General features: G+C 44.7%; 1 protein-coding gene and 1 pseudogene across 1 annotated transcript; both read left to right on the top strand.

Moving 5' to 3' along the window:
• The first annotated feature begins 251 nt into the window (after positions 1-251).
• Positions 252-3,214, top strand: LOC136535871 (INCREASED PETAL GROWTH ANISOTROPY 1-like protein 1). Its single transcript, XM_066528305.1, has 5 exons — positions 252-1,039; positions 2,029-2,345; positions 2,473-2,584; positions 2,711-2,842; positions 2,925-3,214. The coding sequence occupies exons 1-5, from the start codon at positions 356-358 to the stop codon at positions 2,997-2,999; spliced, it is 1,320 nt and encodes a 439-aa protein (XP_066384402.1). The 5' UTR covers positions 252-355; the 3' UTR covers positions 3,000-3,214.
• Positions 3,215-3,361: 147 nt separating this feature from the next.
• Positions 3,362-16,045, top strand: part of LOC136535870 (6-phosphofructo-2-kinase/fructose-2,6-bisphosphatase-like) — a 55,326-nt pseudogene continuing 42,642 nt past the window's right edge.

Genomic DNA, 16,045 nt, shown 5'->3' with positions numbered 1-16,045 from the left:
CTTCTCGATATGTGAGAATTGCATTCTTTTGTGGACGGAGGGAGTAACATAAATTCAACTTGAATCCAAGAATAAAACAGGGGTGGTTCGATTCAGATGATCGAACTGGCACACAGGAAAAATGAGAAAACAATGCAAGTATTGGCTGCATTTTACTTTAGGGAAGTTTCACAGACAAGTCAGCTACCCCATAGCAATCACTTTAATAAGGGCAAGTAATTAGCCCAGCAACAGCTCCCACCAAACTCAATGCTTCACCCATTCTTGCTTGCACATTTGTAAGTTTCTCTAGCCAAGGCTCAAACAATGATATGGCATCTCACTTACAAAACATCACCTTTAATGCTACCACTATATGAGTGAGGAACCGATACCACCATACTGTAACCTCATCTCCTCTGATGAGAAAGAGATGATGAGGGAGGGTGATGCATGTGTTACGCTTCTAAGAAGCAAGCTCCATGGTCTGGTCGAAAGGAATCGCGCTCTCGAAGAGGAGAACAAGCAATTGAGACACCAAGTGAGCCGATTAAAAGGTCAGATCTCCTCTCTCGAAGGCCAGGATACTGATAAGAGGATGCTATGGAAGAAGCTGGAGAATTATGCAACCAGCATCAGCTACTCCAAGGAAAAGCAGTTTGTCCAGAGCAATGATGGTGCTAAGGAAGCTGTAGATCTCAACAGCTCATTGTATCACAGCAGGCAGCAATTCTCCAGGGTAAACCTAGTGAGATCAAGGGCGCCAAGGGTTCCAAATCCACCGCCCAATCCGACATGCACCCAACCAAACACAACTATGAGAAAGGAAGGATGCATGACCCCTCCTCCTCCTCCTCCACCACCACCTCCACTACCTTCCAAGTTGCAGAGGAGCACAAAGGAGATACAAAGGGTACCAGAGGTAGTCGAGTTGTACCGGTCGTTAGTGCGGCGTGAAGGCAAAAATGATGCAAAGTCTGGACCCGTAGGAATTCCAGCAGCAACGAACAGCAGAGAGATGATTGGGGAGATTGAGAACAGATCAGCTTATGTTTTAGCTGTAAGTACATTTTTTTTCTATCAAGTTCAAGCATATTGATGTGTAACGTATTGTTCTACTTATCTGCTGATTCCTTCTGCCCTTTAATTCTTTTTATTTTAATAAACACTTTCAATAAATGGTTGGGACAATATTTTTTCCAAGGCATTAGCTAGCAGTTCTTTATTGGATTACAGACATCGGAGAAGGATCGTCACCAATAAATTAATGATATCCAAAGGGAAATTTGTTTCTTGTATAACATGCTCCCTCATTGTTCAAAGCTTGCTCATCAGAATATATCACATATTCTCTGTCCATCCTGTGTTACTTTGAGAGCAGCCAACATTTGGTTTGTTTCTGAATGAGGTCCCCGTGGATAGAGGCTTGCCTACAACCAGTTTAGCTGTTGATTCAGAGATAGACTACTGATACCCCTGCCTTGTCCATCTTGGCAGTTGGCAGCTAATATATAGTTTTCAGAGACTTTTTAAGTTAACACTTCACTACATAAACCATATATATGTACATTATGTCTTTGATTTTTAAAAAAGAATCCTAACAACAATAAAGAAAACTTTCGTGATGTTACTCTAGAGTTGACAACTCTTTAGTTTTACCACTACTAGCAAAATTGTAATGGTGGATCATGGTTTGTACAAATGGTGTAGAACTTAAGCCATGCTTTAATATTCTCCATATGCCCCCCTTACTAAAAAAGAACATTTGGAAATGTGTGCAGCAAAACCTTTGCTATGTGTCTTAATTAAATATCTGGATTATATATATGTGTGCATGTTTTATAGAAAGTATTTTCACAATACTTAGTTTTACTGGGTTTCATAACATGACAAGGAATAGAAAGTAATGGTCAAAGCTGTTTACAGGGTACCATGTCAATGCCCAAACCATGGTTTATTTGTGACTGTTCGGAGTGTCAGTTATTTCCCCTATCAAACTCTTCTCAGAACTAAGTCTAAAACACCCCCTTATATTTTCCATTTCAACAGATTAAATCAGACGTAGAAAATCAAGGCAACTTTGTGAACTTCCTCGCAAGTGAAGTTCAAAATGCAGCATACAAAGAGATAGCTGATGTTGAAGAGTTTGTGAAGTGGCTTGATGGGGAATTGTCATACCTTGTGGATGAAAGAGCAGTGCTCAAACACTTCCCTAACTGGCCCGAGAAGAAAGCAGATGCTATGAGAGAAGCAGCATTCAACTACCGAGATCTGAAGAACCTAGAATCAGAAGCATCATCCTTTCATGATGACAGGAGAGTAGCTACACCTATGGCTCTCAAGCGCATGCAAGCTCTGCAGGATAAGTGAGTAAATGACTGAAATGTATTTAACAGAACAAAAATTGTTGAACACCTGCTTCTTTTAAATTATACGGAATGGTACTAAATCAATACATCAACATTCACCTAATTGTACTTTCCCTTGTTGTAGAATTGAACAAGGTATTCATAACACTGAACGAGTAAGGGATAGTGCAAGCGGAAGATATAAGGATCTTAAGATACCATGGGAATGGATGCTCGACTCTGTAGTCATAAGCCAAGTATGTATTCCTGAACTCCTTTCACAGTATGTTCTGTCACAAGTCACAATAAAGAAGAGGCACTTTGTCACAAAGTATGGAGTCCAAATATAATAATAGAGTGCATGCCCATCCTACATTAAACAGCTAAAGAAGGCTTCCTTGAAGCTTGCAAAAGAGTACATGAACCGCATTGTGAACACACTGAAGTCAGATCCATTTGCGAATGACGAGGAGCTACTTCTGCAAGGTGTCCGCTTCGCCTTCCGCATACATCAGGTAACTTGTTCCGAACAACAAATTACTTCGCAATGACATTTGCATAAACTAAGTAACTGATTACACCAAAACAAATTTGCAGCTTGCTGGTGGCTTTGACGAAGGATGCAGAAAAGCATTTCAAGAACTAAAAACTTATGCAAGGAAGTCAGAGTGATCAGAATTCAAGTGCGTCCAAATAAAAGTTGAGATCACACATAGATTATTATGACACATAGATTATTAAGTTTTGCCGAGGTTGGCTCCAAGGGGACTACACCAAATCTTGAGGATAACGCTGCATTTTATAAAGCTTAATTTATCTGGCATCGGTTGCTGATCTCTTGGTACAAGTTGAGGGTCTGAAAATTTCTATGCGAATAGTACATACAAGCACACACCTACTTATTTGCTTCTTCTGTACCATCTACAAACAACCAATCCACCAACATAGGACTCCCTTGAGAGTTGAGATCATTTGGGTCCTGGTCGATCATAGAATCATCCAAACAAATGCGCGAAGCATGACAAAAGCAGGCATAGAAATGCAGAATCGGTTTCTAAATCACTCACACAGGAACGAGGGCAAGACATATCCTATCATGAAATTATCCCACAAGTACCTGGGTCACGTAGGCGCTGCCCTTCGTGGGTGAATTCGCTGCAGAGATAACTGGTCGATCAGGGTCCTAACTGACGTCATTTCGCCGCGGCGACGCGCCGCCGCCGGTCGCCGTCGTTTACTTCCCCGCAGGTTTTCCCATTTTTCCCACTAAGGGCCGGTTTGGAATGCGGGATTTTTTTTTCTCATTTCTATGTTTTTCCTGTGAAATTGAGCTGATTCCTATGATATTTATGTGATTGCTGCGAAATTCCTTCGTCGCAGGCCCTAGACTCCGTGGAGACGGGATCGGGGACGGCTCGCCACCTCACCTGGGCCCACGAGGCAGCGAGACGCTCCCGCACCGTCACCGTCGCGCACCAAATTCCCACTTTCCCAGCTTCAGTTCAGGCTTGTGTTACTGTCGTTATCACCGTATCTGGTGGGCCAAGCTATGTTCCTGGCCCCGCTTGCTGTGTCACTGGAAGTATATCCTCTGTACTGTAACACCCATCGCGCTCCCGTGTCGGCCCCACTCCGAATCGGCGAGCCCACGACATCGGCGCTTCCTTCCGGCACCTTCCAAGTCACGAGAAAGGCTTCGCTCCGAACTCGCCGGCGATGGCGAGCTCCTGCGGAATCTCCGACCAGCTCTTCGTCTCCGTCAAGTTAGAGAGCCCGCGCCTCCCGGAGCTCGACGTCGCCCCCCCACCCCCACCCCCCCCCCCCCCCCCCCCCCCCCCCCCCCCCCCCCCCCCCCCCCCCCTCTTCGGCTCCCACCCCGTGGCTGGCTCGTGGGACCCCTGCAAGGCCGTAAGCTCCGGATCGCCTCTAGCCCGCGTGATGTGTGCGCGGAGCGGATTTTTGACTCGTTTCGGTTTTTTTTTCCCACGCAGCTGCCGTTGGAGCGGGCACGGCCACCGCCGTGTGGGAGTTCAGCTGCGTCGTGCCTTCGCAGCACGGTAAGTCGGTTGATTCAATCCTGGAGTTTGATAACTTCGCTAGGCCGCAGAGGTCCTTGGTCCCTCCATAGCGAGGTTTGGGATAGGACGAGCGCAATCCGTGCTATGCCGTTGGGATGCGCATGCACTGATATTTCAGTAATTGGGCTGTGCTACTTCTAATTGGGAATGAATGAATTCTTGTGTGTGAGGGAAACAATGTAGTGTGTGAAGTTGTGCTTTAAAAATGAAAATTAGTGATTTGTCAATTGCCGCTGCGGATTTTTCTTACATGTTCAGTCGGATTTCGTTTCAGTTGTTAGCATTCTAAGTAGTTCTGTGTTTTTACTAGAATCGCTGGATTTCAAGTTTGTTTTGAAGTGAAAAGATGATAGTTCTCAGTACATTATTGAGGAGGGACCTAACCGACCACTGGGTTGCCAGAGCAATGAATTTGAAATGAGGACTGCGGTGTTTAAACTCAATGAAGGGAAGGAGGTACTTGAGTGCAAGGTTCAGGTTGAGACAAAAATGTTATCCCCATTTGACCTGGCGGCTAGTTGGAGGGCTCATCAGGAGTATTTTCAGCCTTCAAGGGTGCGAGGGACCCATGATGTCACTATCAACCCTGGGTTAGAAGGCTTATAAGCCGTACTTTTTCAGCCAACGAACAATATTTTTCTCTCACAACAAATCAGCCAAAAGTACTTTCTGTCATGGCTTATCAGCCAAGTGAACGGGGCAAAGGTCTGTTTCACTGTTTTCATTTTATATTTGGACGCGCATAGATCAGTTATATGCATAGAAATTTAAAAGTTGCAAGATTGGTTATAAAAACAACTATTTGACTAGTGTCACTGGCCACAGTCTAAATGGTTCCCATGCAATGGCCGACACTTAACAGTCTGCTACTTTCGAGAGTGCTGTTGTAGATGCAGACAACTTGGCACATTTTTCTACTTGGTTGTGGGACTTGACAATTCTTTGGGCCCTAGGAGAACACATTTATTGTAGAGAGAGGTATCTATATGGCACTGAAACAAATCAATCTTTCTTATTTGGCACTAAAAAATTCGAACTTTTGTATCTGACACTAAGTTGAAATTTTCTTTCCTAAATGGCACTACTGTCTATTTTAACCATTTATCCGTTAGTTAACTGTTTTGACCATGTCAGTTTTTTCTCAGTAGGACCAAAATACCCCTTTGTACTCGCACACACAATTTTCTCTCTCGACTCGCCGAGCGGCTGTATCCCGCGACTTTTCTCCGTAAAACAAACAAACAAAAAAAAACAAATCCTAGATCGATAGAAGGGGAGGAGAGGATGATGGAGCTCGCCGCCGCCGCCGCCCAACACCAGCTACGCGCGCCCTCAGCGGGGCGGCCTCACCCGGCGGAGCCTGGCCACGGCGTGGTTGCGGCGGCGGGGTGGGCTTGCGGGCCGGCGCTCTGGCAGCCCGCGGCGTGGCGGAGGCAGTGCGGGCGCGCGGCCCCTCCGGCCAGCACGCCTCGCTCTGCCGGCTGCGTGCGTGCCAGCTCGACCTTTGCCACACCCCGCGCAGGCGCTGATCACGGGTTGCCCCTTCCGTCCGCAGGCATCCCTCCGCTCCCGATGATTTTAGTGTCCTTCTCGTCTTTTGTGCAGTCAGTATTAGCCTTTTCTTTTTTTTAGATAGATGTTGGTGTAACTGCCCTATATTTTCTTGGCAGGGGAGTGCCGAGTGCTCGAACAATATTTTTTCATAACTATCTATTCAATCCACCAAGATACTGTATATGGTTAGATGGTACAGTATCCTGAGATGTGCTACTCTAATTAAACTCTTTATTTTACGTAAGTTAGTAAACTGTCATTGCTAACCTCTTTAATTTACATAAGAAATTTTAGTGTCAATGTCAGTTGTATCAGTGTGTGCATTATTTATTTGCAGTCTTAGATTATCAAAATCCCATTTTTTAGTTCGCAAATATATTTGTGGTATTTATTATTTTCTTATTTGACATTGCGTCCATTTTTTTTTCCTATTTGGCACCACATGCTTCTACTGAAACAAGGGCTTTTATGTCATTTTGCCAGCCACTTGACACCGTTAGTGGCCTAAATGGACGGTAGTGCCATCTAAGAAACGAAATTTCAACTTGATGCCAGATAAGAAAGTTAAAAAATTTTAATGCTAAATGAGAAAGACTGATTTGTTTCAGTGCCAAATAGATAATTCTCTCTTTATTCTAAGTGTTGTTGTTTCTACTATTAGTTGATATTGACATGATGAACTTACTGGAGATATGTGAGTAGGACTGTAAATATTTTAGCAAAAATATTGTTGAATTACAAAACATATCACTATGAAGAGTATGAGTGTATGTACGCCCATCTTTTGGGAAAATGTCAAGATGTTTAATGGCCCGTTTCGAACTGTAACGAGGATTTGTGACAATTGGGGATCTTTGCATAATGCATTAAAACTTGATGATGACTCTTTTACCTCAAGAAGAGTTGCAAGCATTTAAAAACGTACTATACTAACTTGTCACCATTGAAAGTGAGAAACCACAATATTTCTTAGGTACAGATAGAACTGCCATTGTAAAATATGTCCAACCATAAAGGACTGAACTAAAGTAATTATTTTGGTCAAGAATAGTGTGGGCTCACGCATGCTTTTAAAGGAACACTCTTCCCACAAAGCTGTTGTCTATGTTTCTATATCAAAGTAAATGCTGCTTCCTTTTCCATTCTGCCAATTTTCTCTTGTTCATTCAAACAGAATGGCTTCGCTTCTGGTTTGGAGCTTGATTTAGAGTAGTATGTAGTTCCAACACCAAACATGGGCTCAGGTGTTGTTTATGCAGCTAACTTGACTGAAAATCCACGCTCATTATTGCAAACTGGGAGTTCCTCAAACAATGATACCACAAAGGACATTTTGCACAGCTCAACTAAAGGCGATTCATCCTCGAATCACTATGTTAACACTATGAAGGTATAACTTCAGTTTCATTGTTTGATTAATTCTTAGCTTAAAATCATGCAACTATGGTAATTTAGGTGTTCCGCTATAGAAAAGGTAGATGTACTATTGGCTGAAATATGTGAGAATTTTGGGAGCTTAGAATAACTTCAATAGTGTCATCATAATTTGTTCAAGCATGCAGCCAGTTAACTTTTGCTTTTAGCTATTTAATTCACTCTGAAATAAAGAACTAATCCTAGTTCTGAAGTGCGTGGGTTTATGGCCATGAACTTACCAACTTCCCTTTACTTATTGAAATATAAGCCACATAGTATCAAATTTCTTCAAGTTTCTCATACATATTGTTGGTGCAACACCAGACAATGGATGGATCTATCTCTCGACAAGATTTTGATCATTTAGATTTCTCCACCTTGAATATCTAATAGCTAGCATTTTCTGCCTGAAAGAGTTTTGGCCTATACTTATGCACTTTGCTGTGATTTATGTCTCTGGTGTGGTCAGCATGGCATTTTCATCTTGTTTAGATGGAAGAAACACTGATTTCTGACCCTTTCTTGCCATCTGTTGTATATAGCCCTATGAATATATATACATATAGCAGTTCTAAATGTAATTAATCTAGAGATGTTTTCTAATTTTTTGCTCAGAGTGCAATTGGAGGGCATGCGCCATCACTGGAAGAACAAAGGGCAATGTTTGTTGATAGAGGTGTTGGCTCACCAAAATTTGCAAGACCAACAAAGGAAACCTTTTCGATGAGCAACTTTAAGTTGGATTCTGAATCAAAGGTTGTACATTATTCACTTCATGTCACTAGATTTAGTAAAACTTATTACTCGTGGGCTTATAGCAAGTATAATCTCTATATATATGCTATATCACTAGCCATTTGATATGATTTTTTTTTTTTGAAAACATGGCAGGAGCTCTGCCTCTCAATTAAGATAGAAATATGAGTTTATGTACAGAATGGCCAATGGCCTGAACTATTTGATATGTCCTAATAGGTACTATTAAATTGTAAGTACCAAAGGGAAACTTCACAACTGATTAGGGTATCTTTGGTTCCAGGGAAGGAAGAATATACTTCAGAAGCATTTTCTTTCTTGCCCATTGGCAAGGTTGGGGAATGGTGGGCAAGAGAAACAAATGTGCCCTTGCTGTAACATGCGTAGAGGGTGCACACCTAGTTATCTCAAATGTCCAACAACATTCAATGCATAGAAACATGTCTTGTGTTTAGGGATGCAATTGGGTACCCAATGGGTACTTTTGGGTTACTACTTCAGTTCATTTGCATCCCATTTTTCTTTCTTTGAAATTCAGATTAGCTCAATTTGATAAGTTTTTTTATTAATTCAATTACCCAGAAAGAAACAAAACGTGCACCCCCCTACTTGTGCTTCAATGCTTCACTCTTTCGATTAAAGTTGCACAATGTTGAAGCTCATGAAGTTAAGTAGCTAGAATCAACCCTTGGCTTCTGCTTTAATTTGAACTCTCAAGCTCAAAGGGTCAAGAGATATCCAGGACACCTATTTCCATTTCACCCTTTCTTTGATTCTGTCGGTGCGAAAAGTGACCAACACGTAAATATTTATAGTTTTGCTGTACGTTGTGATCGGATGTAGCCTAGCACTCAATGACACAGGGTTTATACTGGTTTAGGCAACGTGAACCTCCAAGTGATGAATCGCCACAACGAGGACTAGTTTGCCGGTAAGCAAGTGAACCTCGGTAAAAAATCATTGTGTCATCATTTGATTCCGAGGTGATTGGTCTTTATTGGTATTCATTCTTGTGATTGATTGGCTCCTTCCTCGACACGGCGGTATAATCATCTTGCTCACTTTCTTTACATTACCGCAAACTAGTTATCAAGCTCTTTAGTGTAGCTAGTTGTGAGAGATTGCTAGTTTGGGTAGTGTGGCTCTTTAGTTAGCTTTTGAGAGCACACTAACTTAGTATAGTGCCATAGCCATTGTGTGGTTAGAAACAATAGAAACTAGAATTATGATAGGTGACTTGCAATCATCATAGGCTAGCGCAACATTTGCTTCGCCTCATAATTATCTAACCAGTTTGCTAAGTGTTGTAGAAATTTTAATAGGCTATTCACCCCTCCTCTAGCCATTAGGACCTTTCAAGTGGTATCAGAGTCGAGGTCACCGTGATTTGAGGCTTAACAATCTTCAGTGTAAAAATGGCTCAAATCAACAACATCAAGAAGCCACCCTAATTTGATGGCTCAAACTATCCCTATTGAAAGGCTAAGATGATAAATTATATAAGTCAATCAATAGGAAAGTTTGGAAGGTGGTAGAGATCAAGATTGAGATTGATGATGAAGAGGCTCCGATCGCCGCCGAAGAAATACTACTCCAAAATAATAACATTGCTTTTAGTGTCATCCATGATGCTTTGGATGAGAGAACATTTGAGCAAATCAAGAACATTGAGAGAATTCATGATGCATGGAAGAAATTGAAGGAATCATTTGAGGGCACTCAAGCCGTCAAGGGTGCAAAGGCATACATTCTCAAAGGGAAGTTTGCAAGCTTCAAGATGAAGGGGGATGAGAGTGTGCCAGAGATGTTCCATAGGCTTCAAGTGCTTGTTAATGATTTCAAAGCACTTGGAGAAGAGATGAAGGACAAGGACTTGTCCCATAAGTTCTTGAGATGCTTGCCTTCAAGATTTGGCACATTGGTCACTATTCCGAGGTGATTGGTCTTCATTGGTATTCATTCTTGTGATTGATTGGCTTCTTCCTTGACACGGCAGTATAATCATCTTGCTCACTCTCATTACATTACCACAAACTAGTTGTCAAGCTCTTTAGTATAGCTAGTTGTGAGAGCTTGTTAGTTTGGTTAGTGTGGCTCTTTAGTTAGCTTTTGATAGCACACTAACTTAGTGTAGTACCATAGCCATTATGTGGTTAGAAATAATAGAAACTAGAATTGTGGTATGTGGCTTGCAATTTTAGTAGGCTAGCGCAATACTTGCTTCGCCTCATAATTGTCTAACCGGTTTGCTAAGTGTTGTTGTAGAAATTTTTAATAGGCTATTCACCCCACTCTATCCATTAGGACCTTTCACCGTGGAAGGGAGAGCTCACTGGGCGGAGCTCCGACTGGAGGATGCATGGCATCGAGAGTGTCGATGTAGAGGATGTTGAGGCCGCTGCCTCCGTCCATTAGCACCTTGGTGAGGCGACCTGACCTAGCTACGTGGGAAGGATGGTCCCTATGATCAAACATGATCGGAGATTCTGACCAGCTAAGGAAGGAGGGGACGGCCGTTTTGGCGACGCATGCCTCTCTGTAGCGCACTTTGTGCTGGCGCTTGGAGTAGATGGCATCAGATCCCTCAAAGATCATGGGGCATTCCTCGAGATCGGGAAAGTTGTCCCCATCCTTGCCCACCACGCCTCCTTTCTTGGCCGCTGCCTCCTTGCCCTTTCCTTCTTTCAGTCCACCAGCCTGTCGTAGAAAGCGCTTGAGGAGTTTGCAGTCCTTGTAGAGGTGCTTGACGGGGTAGCCATGGTTGGTGCATGGACTCTCCATGAGCTTGTTGAAGTGGTCGGGCTGGCCCTGCTGGGGCTACTTGCCCGCGCGATTGGTCATGGCTACCAAAGCGGAGTTAGCCGGTCGTCGCCGATCCCTCTTGTTCTATTTGCCCCTTTGCGTGGAGGGGGGCCCTCGTCTTGGTCCTCGCACTTGGCCTTGCCCTTGTCCTAGCCTCCACTAAAGACCACTTCGACTGCCTCCTCGCCGGAGGCGTGGTTCGTGGCGACATCGAGCAGGTCGCTGGTGGTACAGGGCTTCAGACAGTCGAGCTTGTGGATCAAAGACTCATAGGTTGTCCTAGAGAGGAACGCACAGATGACGTCCGCATCAACGACATCAGGAAGGGAGTTGCATCATTTTGAGAACCTACGGATGTAATTTCGTATAGACTCGTTGGGCTCCTACTGGCAGCTCTTGAGGTCCTAGGAATTCCTAGGGCGGACATACGTCCCTTGGAAATTTCCAATGAAGATCCTCTTGAGATCCGCCTAGTTGCGGATGCTGTTAGGTGGGAGGAATTCGAGTCATGCTCGAACATGCTCCCCCACGCAGATGGGAGGTATTGAATGATGATGTGGTCATCATCCACTCCTCCGGCTCAGTAGGCGAGCCGGAAGACTTCTAGCCATATATTGTGATTTGTCTCCCCGGTGTATTTGACGACGTTGGTAGGTGGTCGGAAGCGCTGTGGGAACGGTGCTTTCTGAATGCGACGGCCAAAGGCCCGTGGTCCCGGGCCATCCGGGCTAGGACTCTGATCGTCTGGTCATCGACCATGCCTGGGGTGTGTTTCCCCGCTCCCCTCGATGGTCTGACCAGGGCTCGTGCCGCCTGCTCTCACCGCCCCTTGATGGACGTCATCATCACACCGGGCTTGACGCTGATTGTTGATGACGCTGCGAGTGTCTCGGTTCAGCTCGAGGCATTCACGCATAGGTGGTCGGTGTAGAGCGAGCGCTGGGTCAGGCCGTAGCTGTGGCCTTCTGTTCCACGCGTCGGTGGCTGTAGTGGTGAATGGATGGAGCAATTCGACTGGTGCGCCCCCATTCCGCCTGTAGGGAAAGAGGCCACGAGCCGGTGTCACGACATGGAGCTCTCCGCTAGTTGAATGGCGGCAGTTTCCACCAGCACCCGAAGGTTCCGGTGGATCGCCTGTTCCTGGGGGTTGTTAGGCTCGGGAAGGCCACGCAGAAGCATTGCCGCAGCGGCGATGTTCTGGCCAGCCTAAGCGAACTGTGGGGGATCGTTTCCTCCATCCATGATGTTGTGCTGGACCTTACGGGCGCGACCCTGCTCGCCGCTCGTTGGGTTGCGCGCATGTGGCGCAGCGTGCTGCGCCTAGCGCGCCAGCACAGGTGGCCGCTGGTTCTGCCGCTTTTGTCGTAACTCCTCCTCGTGCGCCTGCGTGTGTGCGAGGGCCTTCGCACAAGGGTCTGGAGGGGTGTGAGTCTGTAGGGACTCCGCTACCACCGGTGGCTGTCCTGGAGTGTCTGCCATAGCGCACTCCCGAGATAGAGGGTGACTAGGTGCCACGACATTGCCGATGTTGGAGCCGTCACTTTCAACCTTGTCATCCACGAGGTCGTGGAAAGAGGCGGGAGCGTAGTCCGCCATCCCCATGATTTCGGATGTGAGAGAGGGCGACGTCAGCATCTTTCGGAGCCCCACGCACGTATGCATCCACGGGGGACGCGAGGCCATAGGGGAACCGGTCGTATGGCGGTTGCGGTGAGGACAATGAGGGATGATGAGGACATCACTCATTCGGATGTACCCACTAATCCTCCAACCGTCAAGCAAGGTCCAATGACCCAGGCTCGAATGCGTCAACTCAATTTAGAGGTGAGCTCGTTCTTAAGCGATCCTTTTCATACTTTTGAGAATAGACTACTACCTAATGATGTTATCTTGCTTAGGAACATTGGAGAGGGTCATGAGGGACTTAGAGGAAGTGGTGGAGACATTGATGACCAGCAAGGACGTTCAACAGAAACTGGAGGCCCAGTCCAACATGATTTCGAGTCTGCCTCGGCCTCCAGAACCAGTCTGCCTTAAACTAGTCAGCCAGGACACATCCGGACTCTATTTTCGACGATCCACATATGGTTGGAAAGCTAATTTGACAAGGAAGCCAGTACAAGTGGTCTCACATCAAAAGTCCTTTAGAATCAACGGGAATCACTGAAACAAGTTAGCCTCCAGAATCTACCAGGGTGCTGCGACACCGTCTTTTGGTCCGATGGACAGTGTATCGTGGTTGGGCCCATTAGAGGGCGCGTCTAGGGGTCTTGCATGACCCTAGAGTCTTCATAAACAGCCGTCACCCCTCCATTAGGGTTTGAGTCTTGCTTAGATTAATCTGTCAAGAACAGTTTCATCGTTTATCGGTTTGTGAGACCCCAACTTTGTGAGATTAATCATTCATCTGCAATTTGGTTGCTTTCTTTCTTATTCTTGCTTGTGTTCTTCATTGCACAGCCAGGGATTAGCCTTCTTAATGAGGTCAACCGGATACGTGTCTCGGTTGATAACCAGAGGAGTTGTGGTGCTAAGATTGCAGGGTTCGATCTTTCAATCTAAAGCCAGATCGGTGTGTCATTCTCTGCCACAACGATAGTTACCTGTACCTGACGGAAGATCGGGATCCCCATTCCCATTAAGTGGTAATCAGAGCTAAGGTATACTGTCCGGTTCACATTTATCCCCTAGTTTTGAGTGTTTTGCATTCGTCCCATAGTCTAGTACCATATTTTTTCCTGTCCTAGAACCTTTCATGCCATAGCCTTTACATATTTCAGTTTCAGAGTCCGTTGTGTTGAGTTTGTGTCCTGGTCAAGGTCTTGTTGCTGGTTAGGTCATGTTGAGTCCAGTTCGTGTGTTTTCCCCCATCGTTTCCATCAAATCATTACTGCCGTGACTAATTTTGCGCGTATTGTTCCCGTTTTGTCCTCTAATTCGGAGTCCGTTCTTAAAACTGGTCTAGTTTTCGCATATGAACTCGGATTTCAAAATCGATCAAAATTTTTTTGGATCCGTCCATCCCTGCCTTGTCGGGGTCGGAAAATTTTAATTTGGTAAAAAACTGGTCACAAGATCCTCTTTTCGTGGTCATGAGCTTTTTGTTAATTTTGAGCACGTCTTCTGAAATTTCCACAGGCCACACCTTTCACTTGTTTAAGCTCATATTTTGTGTGGTTACTTCTTTTGTGCTCCTAAGTGAATAAAAATATCAAAAAAATAAAAAAAAGTCAAAATTTCCAAAAAAACAACGACGGCCCAAAAAAATAAAAAAAGAGAGAGGGGCAAAAGAGGAACAATATCTAGAGGAGCACATAGAGAAGGCCAAAGTGAGTTGTGTTAGCGTGTGCTGTCTAGTTCCTTGTTTGTGTTGCTCTTGCTATCCGTCATACTTGTTTTTCACACCTCTATCTTCTTGCTATCCACCATACTTGTTTGTCACACACCTGGCACTTAGAACATTTTAGACCAGCAACGAGAACAAGTAATTTGGACTATAATTCAGCATTTGTTACTGACTTGTGTGCCAAATATACATATTATTATTTGTGTGCCTTTCAAGCTCCACAAACTCTTCAGATCAGTACAGAAAAAGGGTCTTGCAATCTCGGTACCACTGCCTCACAGGTATCACGAACCAACCACCGATTGTACCGCCTATTGCTTGCGTTGGTAAGAACTTTGTAAGAGCTTGGTAAGACGCTTCCACTTGCTGTGAAAAGTGACACCACTACAACCACGTAGTCATTTGGTAGGGATAACTTTCACCGTTTGTTCCTGTTTTTGTGTTTATAATGGTAGGAGGTGATCAGACTGGAGATAACAGTCCCAAGAATTTTAATGAGTGTGTCAGCCAAGAGCAACTGCAAGCTGCTGTAGATAATGCCCAAAAAAGGATGAATGAGGCCATTAGGAAGGCCGTCACTGACGCACTCATTGAACTCAACATTGGCAACAACATGGAGAGATTAGACAAATGAATTTCCACGCTAACTGACAAGGTTACTGAGTTAGAAACCTTGGTGGCGGTCAACAACGATGTCTCCGGCAGCAACACCGATGGTCTCTTGCCAAAAGACACGGTGCATGATGCCACTGGAAACATAGATCGAGCAGCCTTCCGACAAGCAAGATTACAATGACATCTTTGTCGCAACACGGTAGGTATGGGTGGTGTCCACCACCATCAAGGTAATAATCATCGTGTGCCTGATGATCCTTATGCTAAGATTAAGTTCACAATACCATCTTTTTCAGGTCATTATGATGCTGAGGGATATCTTGATTGGAAGATGATGGTAGAACAAAAGTTTAGTGCCCACCTTGTGCCTGAGCATCATAGAGTTCGACAAGCTACTAGTGTGTTTAAGGACTTTGCCATTATTTGGTGGAATGGGCTAGCTGCATAGGATGTTTTACCTAGTACGTGGGGAGAACTTAAAATAGCTATGCGTGATTGTTTTGTTCCTCCTTATCATAGAGACTTATGTAAGAAATTGATGCGTTTAGAACAAGGAGAGAAATCTATACAGGATTACTATGGTGAGCTCCAAAAGGGTTTGATGCGATGTAGTATTGTGGAGGGGAACAAAGATTTTATTTGTCGTTTTTATTTAGGTTTGAGGCATGAGATTCAAGACATTGTTGATTATAAAGAATTTAACACTGTCAACCAGTTATTTCAGTTTGCTATGCTTGCAGAAAAGGAATTATAGGGGCGTGAACAGCAGAGCAAGAGCAAGGTCAGCACCACATACACGCCACGCTCGGCACCATCTTCGGGGCAAACCAAGCCAACCACTTTTTGGACGCCTCCACCAGTGAGCAAGCGACCAGCAGCCTCTAGAGTTACTGCTACACCTAAGGCACCTCCCGCATAACCTTTAGATTCAGGTAAAAATTCTTTGCAAGAGCCTACCAAGAGTGTCTCGTTCGTTGCATTGACGGGACTCACTTCGGGCATTCAGTGCCACCGCTGCCATGGAATTGGCCATGTGCAGAAGGACTACCCAAGTCAACAGGCATATATTGCTACAGAAGATGGCTACATCAGCACCTTTAACATTGAAGATGAAGAAGATGAAGACACAGATGAGGAGGGCAGCAAAGTCC

This window comes from Miscanthus floridulus, chromosome 2, assembly GCF_019320115.1.
Source record: "Miscanthus floridulus cultivar M001 chromosome 2, ASM1932011v1, whole genome shotgun sequence".
Classification (NCBI taxonomy): domain Eukaryota; kingdom Viridiplantae; phylum Streptophyta; class Magnoliopsida; order Poales; family Poaceae; genus Miscanthus; species Miscanthus floridulus.
Note: the sequence above shows the minus strand (reverse complement) of the source record. Positions and strands in the feature narration are given on the sequence as shown.

Coding starts and splice junctions, on each gene's coding strand:
- LOC136535871 (XM_066528305.1), top strand. CDS start 356: ATGAGTGAGGAACCGATACCACCATACTGTAACCTCATCTCCTCTGAT. Junction 2,346..2,472: donor ATGCAAGCTCTGCAGGATAA/GTGAGTAAATGA, acceptor CCCTTGTTGTAG/AATTGAACAAGGTATTCATA. Junction 2,843..2,924: donor TCGCCTTCCGCATACATCAG/GTAACTTGTTCC, acceptor ACAAATTTGCAG/CTTGCTGGTGGCTTTGACGA.